At 38.0% G+C, this 15,398-nt stretch overlaps 4 protein-coding genes across 5 annotated transcripts; 3 read left to right on the forward strand and 1 right to left on the reverse strand.

Annotated features, from left to right (window-relative positions):
- The first annotated feature begins 625 nt into the window (after positions 1 to 625).
- cdip1 (cell death-inducing p53 target 1) lies at positions 626 to 7,580 on the forward strand. Its single transcript, XM_056402317.1, has 6 exons — positions 626 to 734; positions 1,946 to 1,992; positions 3,424 to 3,573; positions 4,354 to 4,512; positions 4,788 to 5,064; positions 5,654 to 7,580. Exons 3-6 carry the CDS (start codon positions 3,498 to 3,500, stop codon positions 5,763 to 5,765), a joined length of 624 nt encoding a protein of 207 aa, XP_056258292.1. The 5' UTR covers positions 626 to 734; positions 1,946 to 1,992; positions 3,424 to 3,497; the 3' UTR covers positions 5,766 to 7,580.
- On the reverse strand, positions 6,161 to 9,854 carry polr3k (polymerase (RNA) III (DNA directed) polypeptide K). 2 transcript variants are annotated; one of them, XM_056402320.1, is made up of 3 exons: positions 9,714 to 9,854; positions 9,344 to 9,431; positions 6,161 to 7,937 (listed from the first exon to the last, which is right to left on the reverse strand). In XM_056402320.1, the coding sequence occupies exons 1-3, from the start codon at positions 9,807 to 9,809 to the stop codon at positions 7,810 to 7,812; spliced, it is 312 nt and encodes a 103-aa protein (XP_056258295.1). In that variant the 5' UTR covers positions 9,810 to 9,854; the 3' UTR covers positions 6,161 to 7,809. The 2 variants fall into 2 exon arrangements, with proteins under 2 accessions (XP_056258295.1, XP_056258294.1); XM_056402319.1 differs by having other exon boundaries at positions 9,577 to 9,829.
- Positions 9,855 to 10,039: 185 nt separating this feature from the next.
- Positions 10,040 to 11,914, forward strand: snrnp25 (small nuclear ribonucleoprotein 25). The gene is made up of 5 exons (XM_056402318.1): positions 10,040 to 10,399; positions 10,968 to 11,058; positions 11,248 to 11,353; positions 11,457 to 11,531; positions 11,629 to 11,914. The coding sequence occupies exons 1-5, from the start codon at positions 10,187 to 10,189 to the stop codon at positions 11,684 to 11,686; spliced, it is 543 nt and encodes a 180-aa protein (XP_056258293.1). The 5' UTR covers positions 10,040 to 10,186; the 3' UTR covers positions 11,687 to 11,914.
- Positions 11,915 to 12,041: 127 nt separating this feature from the next.
- LOC130185708 (uncharacterized) lies at positions 12,042 to 15,305 on the forward strand. The gene is made up of 6 exons (XM_056402316.1): positions 12,042 to 12,119; positions 13,145 to 13,401; positions 13,556 to 13,690; positions 13,781 to 13,879; positions 14,296 to 14,443; positions 14,564 to 15,305. The coding sequence occupies exons 2-6, from the start codon at positions 13,260 to 13,262 to the stop codon at positions 14,670 to 14,672; spliced, it is 633 nt and encodes a 210-aa protein (XP_056258291.1). The 5' UTR covers positions 12,042 to 12,119; positions 13,145 to 13,259; the 3' UTR covers positions 14,673 to 15,305.
- Positions 15,306 to 15,398: the final 93 nt, after the last annotated feature.

Genomic DNA, 15,398 nt, shown 5'->3' on the forward strand with positions numbered 1-15,398 from the left:
ATTTTCTTTAATTTGCTGAGCTGAGTAGCAGCAGAAGAACAGGTGTGCTAACTGGCCAGCTCACACAGGTGAGTGTCAGCTATTGATTTAATGTAGTGTTGCGGTTCCTCATTGTGACCGCTGGAGGGCAGTCAACATTCATGATAAATAAATTATCTCCTGTTCTGCCAAAGAATAGACTGGTCTCCACACTAAATTGTTATCCAAAACTTTTACTGCCATTAAAATAATATCTGATAATGTGGTGTTCACAATTATATTAACAGCAGTTGTATTATTAACACTGTGTTTTATTATTAACAGTAGTGTTGCATTTCCTCGCGGGGGTGGTGGTGGGGTACTCGATTCTAAATACAGTCAGGTCGACTGTGACAACAAATAATAAAGAGCATAAAGAACAGTTCATGATCATTTTGTTGCTATTGTTTTTTTTAAATTATGTGTCTGTTTAAAAGATAATGTACAACTTAAATCATAAGAAAATACGTGCATTGATTCAAATGAAAGAATGTAACGTGTGGTTTCTTATAAAAGCACTGGTATTACATCCCTGCGCTTATGTATGTTCAATCTTTTGAACACATTTGTCACATTTTTATTGGGGTAATTTTTGTGTTTGTGTTCATGATGATTACTGACGTGAGGAGTTAATCCGTCTCAGCGGATATTGGAGCTGCTAACGTCAAACAAACTTCAGTTACACCGCGGGCAGGCTGCGTTTTTCCCATTACCAGGTAATGTGACTTTCACTACACTGACAACTGCAACATGACAGTTGTGAGCAAAAACAATGTTTCACGATGTTCCAGACAATTAGTCAGTTAATGTGAAAGTTTCTGGCTTTATCTGTAGTCTGCTATTTCTGTGTTTAGATTGGCGACGCTAGCTCGCTAGCTAGCTAGCTAACGACTGTTAGCAAACATGCTTTGCTTTAGCTGAACAAACATATCCTTGTCTGTCACGTTACTTTACCAGCTAAGTACAAATTAACATTCGCTTTCAGTTGCTCCTAAATCTATTACACGAGCTAGATGAGAGAAATTATCGTCCACCTGTCAGTAAACAGACCCTGGTAACGTTAACATCACGTCGCGTTATCTCCCTTAGCTAGCGTGTCGGTAAACGTTAATATGAGTAATAATAATAATGTTAAATACCTGTACTAGATATGCACCCCAGTTTAAATTAACATAAATGCTGGCTTCCGTCAGCCTCCATTACGCAACTAAGTTATTCATGGTTAGTTGTGCAAGTAGTTTTGAGCTGGATTATCTGGGAAAGGATTAAAAAAAAAAAAAACATCAGCTAGCTTTAGCGAGGTAGCTGCTTAGCTGAGAAGCGTTAGCATTAATGTAGGAGCAATGCCTCCCAGCAAACTTTGAGTATTTTTCCTAACAGCCACACACAGTAAATCTTGTTATTGTGATGATGTTTCACACTTGTTTTTAAGTTGGTCTGCTGCGTTATTTACGTGAGCTCGGAGGGCAGTTCTGGTGAGGATAAAGCACGGAGTTTGAGTTTTGATTTTGGGCTGCACGTTAGCCACTAAAGTAACATCGTTATAGAAAAAAATAATACTGTTGAAATTTCACAGAATGACATCCACCAGGGTGTTAGAAACTCTTTCCTCTGTATAGTCAACTCTGTCCATTGTTATTACGTCTTCCAAGGAAATTTTCTTTTTACCTGTGTCTGTTTGTTGGTTTGTTTGTCAGCAGGATTACGCAAAAAGTTCTGAGCCGATGTGCACTGAATTTGGTGGATGTCAGGGCATGGGTTGGGGAAGAACCCACTAGATTTTGGGCAGATCCAGATCAGTTACTGTGAATTTGAATTTTTTCCTCTGATGTCTGGTTTATGTTGTGTGTTTATGTTGCCTTGGCGGGGTCTGAGCTTTCAGAGTACCCTTCTCGTTTCAATGTTTTTTTTCCCAATCATATTACAGGTTGCCAGATTCCTATGGTGGAATCTTTCTCTTCCGGGTAGTACCAGGTAAACACCTGTTTTCTTGTCAACCAGTTATTTAAGATGCACCCACAGTTAAACATATTACTGTACATATTATGTGTAATTGCTGGGCAGTAATCCCACACTACACTATATATAGCCCCTGAAATAACCACAGAAAAACAACAACATGTTTGTGACACAATGAATGACTCGGTGAAATTCGGCACAGTGTTGTAAATGTAGTATTTATATTAGTATTGTTGTAGGTTGGGCACAGGTCTTCTGTTATTGCACCTTTGTTTACAGTATACACATAATCTCAGTATGTATAGATTCATTTAGAAATGTAACATCCTACACCATCATGTCATCTCTCACATTTTGTAAAATGTTTTTGCCTTCCTTTGTCTGACTCACCAGATAGAAACTTACAGAGCCTCAACTTATGAAATAACGGTTGCTTTCGCCGACAATTCTTTGAGCGACGGGACAAGCAGTTTCACAGTGCTCTTAACCATGTTCAACTTTCCCTGCAGCTCTCTACAGTGATGTCATCATAGCAAAATAATAGTTTAAATGTGACTGTAAAATCCCCCCCATTTGCCCTGTTTTTATTCTCTCTTAGACATTTGTTGAACACTGCATTTCAGCCAAGGCATGCATTATTTAGCCAAAGAGAAAACCATGCTTCCTGTTGAAAGTGAAGCCCTGAGACAGGAGGAGCTCTCACTTGTGTTGTTGTTGTCATTCTATTTGTGTTTTCTTTTCATTCAGGCCTCCAGAGTTGTTTTTAATCCTAAAGATGATTTTGTTAATACCTTCTTTACTGTACTGATGATTTCCAGGGTACTCTTTCATTACTCTGGAGTGTCATCTTTGTTAATTGATTGAACTTGCAACATCCTATCTCATGACCAGGTGTTATAAAATTCATAGTTTCCACACAAAATTAATGTTTTCCCATCAGTGAAATCAATCTTGCACAAAATCTTTGTTTGCTTTTACTTAAAAAGCTAATGTTAATCAATTGGCATATTTACTTCTTTAATGACTTCATTTTGGATCTTTCATACAAATAGCTTAATCTATAATTGAACACATTCATTTTAATTGATGTCATTGTCTGTTTTTTGTCTTTCAATTTGTAAATTATTTTATATCTTTGTTTTGAAAAGCTCTATAAAAATAAAGGTTGAATTGTTTTTATGATTACTAATAAGAGACAGTAAGCTCCAATAAACCAGGGCAACAAAAGAACATTAACACCAGCAATCAGTAAAAATGCCTCTACATTTTGCTTGTTCTTAAACTTGGTTCATGTGCCAACTGACATCAGCAGTTACACCATGTACCTCATTAGCCTCTCTGACTGTTGTTGGAACAATTTATGACTCAGGAGAAGCTTGTCAGAGAGTAATGAGCTATGGGACTTAAACTGTATATTTTAATTATTTATTTATTTTACTCTCACAGAGTGAAAGTCCACAGGAGAGTTGTGAGAGGAACTCCGTGTCCATCCCCTCTCCCTGTCCAGACATCCGGCCAGTATGTCCAGTGATCCTCCTCCTCCGTACCCCGGAGGTCCCAGTGCCCCACTCATTGAGGAGAAGAATGGACAACCAGGTAATAAAGCCAAACATGCAGAATTGTGATGAATGTTAAAAAGCACCCAGCTACGGTATTTGTGTTGACTTAATTTCTTCTTTCAATGTGAAATCAATAGATAGTACAATACAGTACAGTAGTTCTTTGTTTAGTTTGAAAGAAATATGGTTTGCTATGTTATAATTTTGAATCACCCAGTGTTGCAAGTTAGTAGTTTATCTTTGGATTAAATTTTCATCTCCATACTCTGTGAAATTCATGTTTCAAATATCAGTTCTGATGACAAATTAATTTTGTAATTTGTCAGTTTTGCTTCATCAAATCAAAAATTGATGATCAATTCAAGAATATGCCTCTAGACACTCAATGTAATCATTGTAGCTTGAGTAAACTTTCATTATGGAGACTTAAGAATAGTGACAGTGTTAGTTAAAAAGTGCCCTTCACTAATCACAGAACCCTCATGAAGAAGAAATTGTCTCGAACACGCTGTTCAAACAGTGCAAACTGAGTAGTAGTTAGAGTTTGGTTTCATGTTAATTTGAGACTGAATCTTAACCTATGTTCAGACACACAAGACAGCAGTGATCTTTGTGAATGCCTCTGATGACATTAATGTAACATGTGTAGGTATCATAAAGTATATATTGAAGGTGGCCCTTACATTTCAATGTATCATGGTTGCAATTGTATATTATCTACTCAGAAGTAAGATTGAATAATGTAGTGTGAATTCTTTCTATTTGATGACTCTGTCTTCAATTATATGTTTTCTTTTTTCTGTGTGTTATTTTGCAGAAACAGTTCCTATAAGAACTGGTCCTCCACAGGGACTGCCCTTGCCTCCAGACTACGGTCCTCCACCTTACGAGGCCTCACAGCCAGGCTTCCTTCCCCCACATGTCCCCGGAGAAGGGCCCATGCCAATGCCTATGCCTATGCCAATGCCACCTCAAGGTACAGCAGACAGTCAGCATATATAAATCAACACGTAAAGCTTCAAAACAAGCTGTCAAAATTATTGCTACATGTAAAGTTCTCAGGGGTTAATGTGTTAGCTAATAGCTAGCCTTCTGATGAATGTAAATCAATGCTTTTTTTCACCTTTTTAACCTTTTATTTGTAAGGTAACTCCTATGAGTACAGTTCTGTATATACTCGCAGTATATACTTCAATTCATAAAAAAAAACACATGACATTTAAGTTTGTAAAATTATTTTCGTTCTGACAGGTGGCCCCTACCCACCGCCGCCAGGTCACTTTCCTCATCCGATGCCAGGACAGATGGGCCCTGGTCCCAGTCACTTTGTCCACATGGGAGGACACACAGCGACCGTCCTGGCTCCTCCAGGGGCAGCCACCACTGTGACTGTACTGCAGGGGGAAATGTTCCAGACATCACCAGTGCAGACTGTGTGTCCGCACTGTCAGCAGGCAATCATCACCCGCATCTCCCACGATGTCGGCCTCATGAACACTCTCTTCTGCCTCTTCTGCTTCTTTGTAGGGTAAGTGGATCACATTTCAGAAGACAAGCAGGAAAGAGGTTTGATAGCCGATTGATTAAGGTAATCTAAAACATGTTTGTGGTGAGTTTTGTAGCATTTTGAAATACTTTTGTTGGCCTCACACCCTATATATATACACACACACACACACATAAGACTAAAGGGAGTAACACCTAAGAGTGAAAGCATTTGGAGTTAGAAGAGCGTAGGCAACTCATTCTTATTTCAGTCAACATTATCTGTTGTATATGATGCACTGGCATATTTTGCATACAGAGCTGTCGGTGGCCTATATTCCAGTAAGACATCTAGACTTGCACGTCCTCATTTCATTCAGATCAGGGTAAACATGGAGTCATCACCTGTCCCTATGTACATAGGGAATACACTCACTTTAACAATGTCACTAAGCTGCTGTTGTGCTGACAGTGTTTCTATCTCTAGATGTTGTCGTGTGCAATCAAAATAATGTTTTTTCTTCCACTGGAACACACACTTTTTACTTTGTGCTGAATGTATAAAACCATTCTCAGATGTTTGAATTTATAATAATATAAAATCTAATATTTTGTCTGTTCTTCATTTTCAGGTGTGATCTAGGCTGCTGCTTGATCCCCTGCCTGATTGATGACCTCAAGGATGTGACACACACCTGCCCTTACTGTAAGGGATACATTTACACATACAAGCGTATATGCTAACCACCGACAGCTGTATGCTACAGAGACATGTACATGCACACACATAAACTCACAGCTCCTCCTGCTGGTAGTGAAAAGCTCTTTTTTCTCCCCCCATTTTTGCAAAGTGTTGTGTAGCCCTCTTAAATTGTAAGTGCAGTTTTCTCATGAGTTCACCGAATATTTACTGTATATATATCTTTCGGCATAGTTCTTTCATGTATAAACATGCATTTAAAATTTACAAATGTCTCACTGAACTACAGAGGATGTAGGGCACAAAAACATTCAGAGGTTGATAGGCAGCAGACATACAGGTGCATCTGATCCTATATGGAAACCAGGAAAAAAAGGCTTGTGATGTTATGCATGTAAATGGGGAAAAAAAAAAAAAATGGATAGACAGATGGCCTCAGTTAGATAAAACTGTGAAAATGGTCACTTTATTTATTTGAATTCATCTGTGAATCATGCTCAGAAGCAAGCATTTTGAAGTCAAACATGCTGGGTTAGCATTATTTTTTTTTCTTATTTATTTCAAATATTTTATCCACTATTTTAACAAGTTAATCTTGACAACTGTGAACATTTTTGTCCATGTCTGATAATTTTGTTCTAACAGGCTTAGTTTTTCCTTTTATCATGATCCCTTTTTGAATGTGAGCAAAATTAACCAGCCATTTTCAGCTTGATAAGCGGATGTATTTGCTTGTTTGGAAATGCCCAAGATTGACGTTACTTGCTATATTTATTAATCTTCTGGGCTTCAGTGAGCAGTAACAAAATATTGAGTGGTTTACAGTTGAGCAACACCCTCTGTCCATGCTGTACTTAATTTTGAAAATAAAGCTAACATTTGCACTTTAAGTTGAAATTCATATTTTGCACTCTTGACAGATCCTTAGAAACTATCATCCTAGACGAATCGTTTGTCTGAGGGAAAAAATGTGATTTACAGTTCATCAGATGAGTGAAAGCAGTGTATAAGTTTGGCTTTCACTGGGTTAGTTGTTAGCTCATTATGGTGAACCCCACCATACCGGCATTTATTCAGACCATAGTAGAATTGAAGTAGAGTTGGCAGACAGAGGGTTTTTACTGTTACTGATGGAGATGCAATGCATGGACATCTCGGTAATCTTGTGTCTGGCCATATATTCTCATCAATGCTGTTGGCTGATTTTTGCTGCCAAGGTAAACGGGTAGCTAGTTTAAAATAGAAACACTGGTTGACAAATAGAAGTGGTGGCACCATTGTCACATAACACTATTTAGGCTGTTACCCTCTTAATATGGCACCAGCCCTTTAAGATTACCTGCATTGCTCAGATGCATGTTAGTTAACAAATACAGATGTCTTTTGGCTAATATTGTAATTACAAAAAAGTAATCTCTCTGCTAGAATAAGCTTAAAATAAATGATTGTATCAGTCATCTTGCAAAATGACATTGTGATTCCATTGAGATTAATACTAACAATGAAAGGACCATTGTATCACCACAGCATGCCCGATCTACCGTTCACCTTTGCTCACCGAGTGCAGAGTTGCACTGCATGAGCCACACATCAAAATTAATAATTCTAACTGGTTAGTTCCTTGACTCTGTGTGCATTTGATTTTTTTTCTCTTGAAGCTAGCTAAGCTGTGCAAGAGGGTCCATTTTGAGTTAAAGGATTGCATTGAACTTTTAATACAAAGTACAGTATGCCATTGTTGTGGATAATGCTGGTCTGCATTGCTCTCTAAATGTCTGTGATATGTATAACTATGTAAGTCAAAATTTGTTTGACTGTTGTATACAGGTACTATTTTATCAATAAAAATCAGAACATGATTTTTCATTGAAACTCATTTTAATGTTATCTGGAAACTTCATTATGCCTAGAAAATGAATGCTGTATGTAACTATAATCTGCAAAGTCAAAAGGAAAAGTGCCTCCAGCTGTGCACAAATTGGAAATAATCAAAAATCGGAGCCTGTTGGTAATAAATAAAGACTCGAAGATGAATACTCTATGCCACTTGAGCATTAAATACATTAAAACTTTCAAAGAGAAAAGGTGTCAATCCCTCCACCGATGTCCACACTGGGCATTGCAGCATTTGTAGAAAGTCGTCATTGGTTCATCTGCTGATCTGGTCTGAATCTGCATGAAATACGCCCGAGGATGGTCACACTTGGGACAAGTTTCTGAGAACAGAGACAAATGGAAAGTGTCACTCCTGGATCACAAGGACTGCTGGGTTTAACGCATTTGGTTTATAGTATAAAGAGAACACAAATCAGCTGTCGTGAGTCAAATTTTTACAAGAAACATTTCCATGAACAGCAAGTCACATTCAAATGTCTGTGTGTGTATTTAAAATAGCTGGTTTTTGGGATAGCATTAGAATCAGAACTAACTTCATCAGCCAAGTAAAACAGACACTTGAGATTAGTTTCTGCTGACAGTCTACTAAAAAGCTCAACTGTACTGTACAAATCGGACTGCATGCAATTCTGTACACGTTATGAATGGTGCAATTTGATGGTGATACATGAAATTAAATAACCTGAAGTTAATCAAATACAATATAATACTGCACACAGAATAATGCACACCTTGTGACATCAAGGTCTTTGTCAGTCAGAAATACTGAGTTAGACTTTCATATTTTGTTACAGGTTTAGTGTGTGTTGCTGTGGGCAAATTACAACATCAGAAAGGACTGAGTGACCCAAGTAACTATCACAATATTCTGCCACCGTGATGACGGTGTAGTAACAGACCCTACTCTACTGAATATGTTCACTCCATTATTAAGAGCTTTCATAGAGAGGATTTTATAGACAGCTTGCAGTAAAGTGTGTGTACCAAAGTGCATTAAGACAGCTTTAGTAGAGAGACACTGCCTCATTCAAATACTGCATCAAACACCCATACAGTGGCAAAAGGCTGCTCAAATGTCAAATTGGACCCCACCCCCTCCTTTTGGCAGATGTCACAGCTTGCAAACACTTTTTGTCACCAGCTAAGAGTTTTCACCTTCTCCTCATGCAGATCACTTTTGAGTTCCAACATATTTTAAGTTGTTTTACACACAGCATGTTCAAGATCTACCCACAGATTTCCAATGATGTTCAAATCAGGGGACTATGATGGCTGCTCCAACAGCTTCAGCTTATGTTTCTTGAAGTAGTTCATGTTGGATTTTGAGGCCTGCTCATTGTCCTGTTGTAGAAGCCAGCCTCTGTCACTGACTGCAGGACATTTGCACCCATTGTATTTACTTCTTTTTTCTTAAAAACCACATGACTTGCCCAGCAAACAACTGGGCAAATTTGAACTTAATAAACTCAAATTTCCTTTTACTGTTATGTTAGTAGAAACCACTGTAGAGATCTTGGATATTACTGATGAGACAAAACATGTATTACAATTCAAAGTAAGGGGTACCGTCATGTGGGCAGCAGCGCATTACAGTCTGAATACTAATACAAAGCAGAGCAATATAAAACAGAGACAATGAGGGATTTGGGTTCATAGACTAAAGTTTACACTCAAATTTCCCAAGGAAAGGGACGCCAGAGCTGAAACCTGACTTAGTGTCACTTACCAGGAGTTGAGTCCACGTTTTCCCAAGCTGCAGCTCCACCAAGAACATCATCCACCTCTTTTAACTTGGGATACTTTCTGTTGTTTACCTGCAGCAAGAAAACAAAATGCACCTGTGAGACTAGGAGCAGTGTCTCCAATACAAAGCCAACACAGAATGACTGACTGCAGATATGACACAATGTATGTGTGTGTGTGTGTGTGTGTGTGTGTGTGTGTGCCATGCTGTTTTACCTTTCTTGTGATGTTGTGTACATAGGGACAAGTGTTACAGGCGAACCTCATGCACTTCTGCCCTTCCTCGACAATTAAAACGTTCCCACAGGTCGGACAAAACAGAAGCATGTTAGCCGAGGAATATGTGTACTTACAGCTGCAAACCCAAATGAACAAACTCGATTTAACTTCACTGTTTCACACAGACAGCTAGCTTCTTCAGTTCCGCCGCTGTAAACAGTCTGGCGCATGTGGCGGAAGAGGCGCTGATGAAAGCAGGAGTCCCCTTTTTTACAGCTCGGCTGGAAACAAAATTTAAAAACAGAGAGTTGTTTTGAATCAAAACAACGAAGTCATCCGAATAATTATGTAGCCTTAAATGATTATTATTTACATACAATCACTGACTGTTTAATAAAATAATTAAGCTATGTCTGAAATTACGTCCACTAAGGGGAACGATGTATATTGAGCAACGTTATCCTTCCGGTATATCATTTGTACCGTACACAATTATTTACTTGCATGGGTTCGTAGTTTCCAGTTGAGAAGATAAAAGGTTTGTCTGCGGTATTTGGTGAATCTGAGTCTCAGTAAAGCGGCTCTGCTGCTGCTTTAGCGCCTGGTGATGGAGGAGCAGAGTCGAGACACCGCTGGAGGAGCACAGTCTGCGGGGGAAGATGAGGAGGAGGTGAAAAAGGAGGACCTGGCAGATGTGGCAGCACCTGATGAAGAGGAGGAAGATGAGGAGGCTCTTCCTCACTCAGAGATCCTGGATATTTTCGAGGAGGGACTTGCTCGACTTGTGCAGGACCCTTTACTCTGTGACCTGCCAATTCAGGTGCCCTGTCCATCATATACTGAGATGTCTATAACTCACACCCACACTTAAAAAGTTAAATTCTGTCTCCACATTTCACAGAAGCCAGGTCGACTGTCTGTAGACCTCTGAGATGAAACTGTGTTTGTGTATGAATCAAAGGAAGGATATGTAAACTTATAAAACACTGACAGTTCCCATGTAGGTTGATAAAAGACTCTTGAACAGATAAAATACCAGAAAACTGTAGTCACTCTACAGTGCTTCAGTTTCTCTGAAGAGGTCTTTTATTTTTATTTTTTTTAATTCATAATACACATTTTATAAACATGTGCTTTTGAGAATATGGTTTTGAGAGCTCAAGAGCCCAAGGTGACATCTTCTGATTGCGTTTTGTCTGATCAGGTTATCCATTAATAATAGACAAGGGACAAATATTTACATCTGAGAAGCCAAAAGAAAAAACTGTCTGTCATTTTTTTTTTATCTGAAAAATGCTCAGATGATCAATGAATTATCAAGCTTGTTGGCAATTCATTTTCTGTCGATTGGTTGTTTAATTAATTCAATAATGATTGTGTGTTTCTAGGTGACTCTGGAGGAGGTAAATTCTCAGATTGCTTTGGAGTATGGTCAGGCCATGACCGTGAGGGTTTTAAAGGCGGATGGGGAAGTAATGCGTAAGTGTTGAACTGTTTCTGTGCAGTTCATTTATTCTGATTACATCTTTTCTGTTTTTTCTTCAATGGGTGGACATCACTACACAATTTGTATTATTATTATTATTTTTATTTTTATTTTAAATAATGTTTTTTTTTCAATTTATTTTTCCATTTATAACTATTATTTAAAAAATGTTTCTCCCTAAGCCATAGTGGTGGTGCAAAATGCAACTGTCCTTGATCTGAAAAAGGCCATTCGCAGATTTGTGGAGCTGAAACAACAACGTGAAGGTGGAGTGAAACATGTCAGCTGGTAAACACATGCATCCAAACACACACGCACACACACACACAAACTTTTTTTTAAATTAAAGAGATTTTAATATTTGTAATGATTTGCCTCCTTTCTTTAACAGGAGATATGTTTGGAGAACGTTTCATTTGATGTTTCAGGGGGAAAAGCTTGAAGATGACAAGATGAGGCTTAAAGAGTAAGTGTATAGAATTATCTCTTAATTTGACTGTGAGTTCATGATCATCAACACTGTTTGACCAGTTTTCCCTCTCTTTGATTTTAAATATCTTCAGCTATGGGATCAGGAACAGAGATGAAGTGACGTTCATGAAGAGACTGAGGAAAAAGTGAAATGTCACAGTTGAAATGACGTTGACAAAGTATTCTTCATAATTCAACTTGTTTTATTTGAAGTGTCGAACATCTCTATACACATTATGAACTCCCACTTTACAAACTCTGCTGTTTCTTAAAGGGACTACATGTAAATATGTGGAATACTGGCTGTTAAGCCCCCCCCCTTTTTTTTTACCATGATTTTTGTATGATTTTCTGCAAATATTAAAATATATGACTGTATTTTATTTTGTGTTTTGGGTGTTTGTGTCTTATTTGAGCTTGCATCTCAAAAGGAGCGTCCTGTAACATTCTCCTTAGAGGGCAGTTTTAAATGTAACCTGATGATTTGAATATTTTCCTGGTAGAAATGAACACTACATGCCCTTGTTTACCTAGTTTGAATGTTATCTGCACAGGACACACTGGAAGCGGCGGAGGGAATCAGGTAATGCACATCGTTTTTCTTAAACATAATAATTTTCTGTTTAATACGGTTTGAAGTAAACTTTATGAAGACTAGTAGTTGAGATGTTTGAGTAAGGTTTCAGCTTCTTACAGTGTAGTAGTGAGTACAGTACAGTTACAGTGATAAGTGCTGGACTTGAGATTTATGTTATGCTGTTAATGCGAAGTGTTGCTTTGAAAATTAACTTCCAGCATTTTAATCTACAAGTTTAAATGATTGTTTTGATACATCTGCTGCCTCAACACTTGAAAAAAACCCCCAAAAAACAAATTGTTTTACAGATTTTTTGTCTATTTGTTTTTTTTGTTTTTTTAAAGGAAATCGACTCAATCTTAAACTTATTTTATAACCAACCAAACTGAAGTGGGTGTTTTGTAATATGAGTTGAATGTATAGGACTTGGTACAGTGAACAGTAAGAGTGCCTTTCATGGCCTTTCACTAGTTTGTGTAACGTAAATTTGTGTTTACTGCTCACAAGAGAGTAACAATAATAAAATTCTTCTGTTGTATAATTCAGCTATAAATGGATAATGTGCAGCCAACACAGAAGGCATCATAACAATAAGCCTCTTTACTGAATCATTTGGTCTGCCATATTTTGAATCCTGTGTGTCAGTTCATATTTCAGGTGAAATATGCAAACGGTATCTGTAAATACATTTTCCTGTTAAGGATGAAAGGATTTAAGATTAAAATGTGAATGTGAGAAGAATATAAATCAAAAGTGACCTGATATGATGCCAATATAACATTGGAAACAAAAAAGACCATCTGTTGTTTGAATCCATAAACATAATGTAAAAAAAACCCCTCTTAACTTATATTTGTTATTATTACAGTATTATTGTTCTGCTGTAGAGAGGTCTTTATTTTGAAAGTGTTGTCGCATACAGCATGCATATATTTTTGCCAGTAACATTTAGTCTTCTCATGACGAAACCTGCTAAATCCAACTTTCTTTCTTTTCTTTTCTTTTTTTGCATTTCCACTATAAACACACAGTATATACACACCTCTTAACCACAGGAACATTGTGTACAGTGAAGACCCTAACATATGAGATTTAGGCTCAAAAACAATCCCACAATCCCTATTTTCAGTCTTTTCAGCTTTCACCATGACGTCTTCAGAGAAAGATCTGAAGAAGATCTCCTCAGAGCTGAACCACCTTTCACTCAAAAGGCAGCAACTTCTGGAGAGGAAGAAAATCCTGAGCATATTTCAGGAATTAAGGAATCGTGCTGAATTTGGACAAACAGGTGACACGTGGAAGCAAGAAAGAAATTTCTAAGCAAAAATGAGACAGATATTTGGCACTTGATAATAAAGTAGCTAAGTCTTTTGCATATTACACACCAAGAATACTTATTCCCTGGTGCCTCTGCTGTCATATGTATTTTTTTTTTCTACCAGAGGAGGCAGCCTCAAATCAGTCTGAGATTGACAACATCGATGACAAACTGAAACAACTGACTGAAAGAAAGGCTGAGCTCCAGAAAAGCCGTGACACCCTCCTCAGTGGCAATGATAAGATGAAATGCACTAAAGGTGAGTTCTGATTTACTGCAGCAAGTCATCACTCACTCCGTCGTTCTTTGAACTTGTAACCACCTTTTTTTTTTTTTCCTTCTCTGTTAGAGGTTACGTTCAAGTCCACTCAGAAGAATGAGTGTGGTGATCCTGATCTTGCTACTGGCATAAATATTTTCTATGTTGAGGCTCCACCTATGATCCCTGGTGAGTCAGTGATGCTCATTTTAACACTCACACCTAGTGAGGACAGGATGGAGGGACTTTGGGGTCTGTGTCAGGCCTACATCAGTATAAAATGACAAAAAATAAAATATAGTGCTTCATCTGAGCAACGCTTTTGCACTAATAAAGGTGAAAAATTCATTCATTTGCTAGAGTGCTTGACATTCACTAGACTGTTGTACTTGAACTGAAAAAAACCTAGATCTCATTATGAGCTGTACAACACTCTGCAGTCCATGAAACCTATTTATTCAACCGAATCATCTGATTGTCAAAGGTTTTGACGACACAGCCTGAACATTTGTTTTTATTTCTGAATGATTTAGAGAAATAATGAATGAAAACAAGTTTTTTTTTTAATGATACAACTGTCACTGTCGCATTTCTTCTCTTCACAGCCCCTAAAGTGATTCTGGACGTGGAAAACCTTCCCCCGTGTCCATCCAGGACACAGTGCCCAGAGTGTCGGCAGTTCGTCATGACAGAGACTTTCACCTCAGTCAGCAGTGTGACCTGGCTGGTGTGTGTCATGACAGCTTTGATTGGGTATGAACACCCCCCTCCCCCCTTTGTCCTGGAGAATTATTTGCCTGTTTGTATTTGTGCAGCCATGCGCATCTACTGTATGCCTCCATTTCATTTTTGTTCCTGTTCCTTGTTTCACAGCTGTGTGGCTGGTTGTTGCCTCATTCCCTTCTGCCTCGATTCGTTTAAATCTACCACACACAGATGTCCAAAGTGTCGAACATCAATCAGCACTATTAAAAAGCTCTGAGAGGAGAGCATGTGGTCGAAGAGTGAAGAACACTGAAGCGTTCAACCTAATGGTGAAGTAGTATTTCAGCAGCATGGCGCTCTTGTGCTCTTTTTCTTTTTAATGGAGCACAAGTCACAAGGGACGTGTGATGTTGACTTCCACAGACTGAGTGTTTGTAAATGTGTATTATATATTCGATTTTTAACCCAAAGTAAATTACATGAACTACATGAATTTGAATACACTGCAGTGCTTCTCTATTAAGGCTTGTAAACAGTCTATTTGTTAAAAACACCTACAAAAATGAAACCTTTTGTTGTACAGTTTTTTAATGACAAGCACTGAAAGGTAAATGATGTACTGCGGATGCTCATAGGCCGAGTGTGAAATCCCAAATATTCTCTGTATTTACAAAAAAGAATTGCTACATTTGTATAAAAGGTAACATAAATACACAATGTGTAAAACATGTGGCATACAAACTATGCATTAAAATGTTTCTTGCTGTTGCGTTATAGTAAAGACAAAATCATCTCATTCCAGCATATAATCCATAAAGGGTGACATTTGAATAGTCAAATGAGGCACTAAAAAAAAAGAAGGAAAAAAAAAAAAAAGGAACCAATCACATGAGTCCTTTTCACAACAGTTCCTTCAACATTCAGATGTGTTCGTAAGCGATGCTCCAGATAACCTGCAGAGGCAGACGGTGAATCCGTAACAATTCAACAAAACAACAGAGTC

The sequence above is a fragment of the Seriola aureovittata genome, chromosome 17, assembly GCF_021018895.1.
Source record: "Seriola aureovittata isolate HTS-2021-v1 ecotype China chromosome 17, ASM2101889v1, whole genome shotgun sequence".
Classification (NCBI taxonomy): Eukaryota; Metazoa; Chordata; class Actinopteri; order Carangiformes; family Carangidae; genus Seriola; species Seriola aureovittata.

Bases quoted from the DNA above. Each gene is read 5' to 3' on its own strand.
- cdip1 (XM_056402317.1), top strand. From the start codon at position 3,498: ATGTCCAGTGATCCTCCTCCTCCGTACCCCGGAGGTCCCAGTGCCCCA. The intron at 4,513-4,787 runs GTACAGCAGACA...TCGTTCTGACAG, and splicing joins TATGCCAATGCCACCTCAAG to GTGGCCCCTACCCACCGCCG. The intron at 5,065-5,653 runs GTAAGTGGATCA...CTTCATTTTCAG, and splicing joins CTCTTCTGCTTCTTTGTAGG to GTGTGATCTAGGCTGCTGCT.
- polr3k (XM_056402319.1), bottom strand. From the start codon at position 9,687: ATGCTTCTGTTTTGTCCGACCTGTGGGAACGTTTTAATTGTCGAGGAA. The intron at 9,432-9,576 runs GTAAAACAGCAT...TTCTTGCTGCAG, and splicing joins TACACAACATCACAAGAAAG to GTAAACAACAGAAAGTATCC. The intron at 7,938-9,343 runs GTAAGTGACACT...CTCTGTTCTCAG, and splicing joins AAACGTGGACTCAACTCCTG to AAACTTGTCCCAAGTGTGAC.
- snrnp25 (XM_056402318.1), top strand. From the start codon at position 10,187: ATGGAGGAGCAGAGTCGAGACACCGCTGGAGGAGCACAGTCTGCGGGG. The intron at 10,400-10,967 runs GTGCCCTGTCCA...GTGTGTTTCTAG, and splicing joins TCTGTGACCTGCCAATTCAG to GTGACTCTGGAGGAGGTAAA. The intron at 11,354-11,456 runs GTAAACACATGC...TTTCTTTAACAG, and splicing joins GGAGTGAAACATGTCAGCTG to GAGATATGTTTGGAGAACGT.
- LOC130185708 (XM_056402316.1), top strand. From the start codon at position 13,260: ATGACGTCTTCAGAGAAAGATCTGAAGAAGATCTCCTCAGAGCTGAAC. The intron at 13,402-13,555 runs GTGACACGTGGA...TTTTTCTACCAG, and splicing joins TGCTGAATTTGGACAAACAG to AGGAGGCAGCCTCAAATCAG. The intron at 14,444-14,563 runs GTATGAACACCC...CTTGTTTCACAG, and splicing joins GTCATGACAGCTTTGATTGG to CTGTGTGGCTGGTTGTTGCC.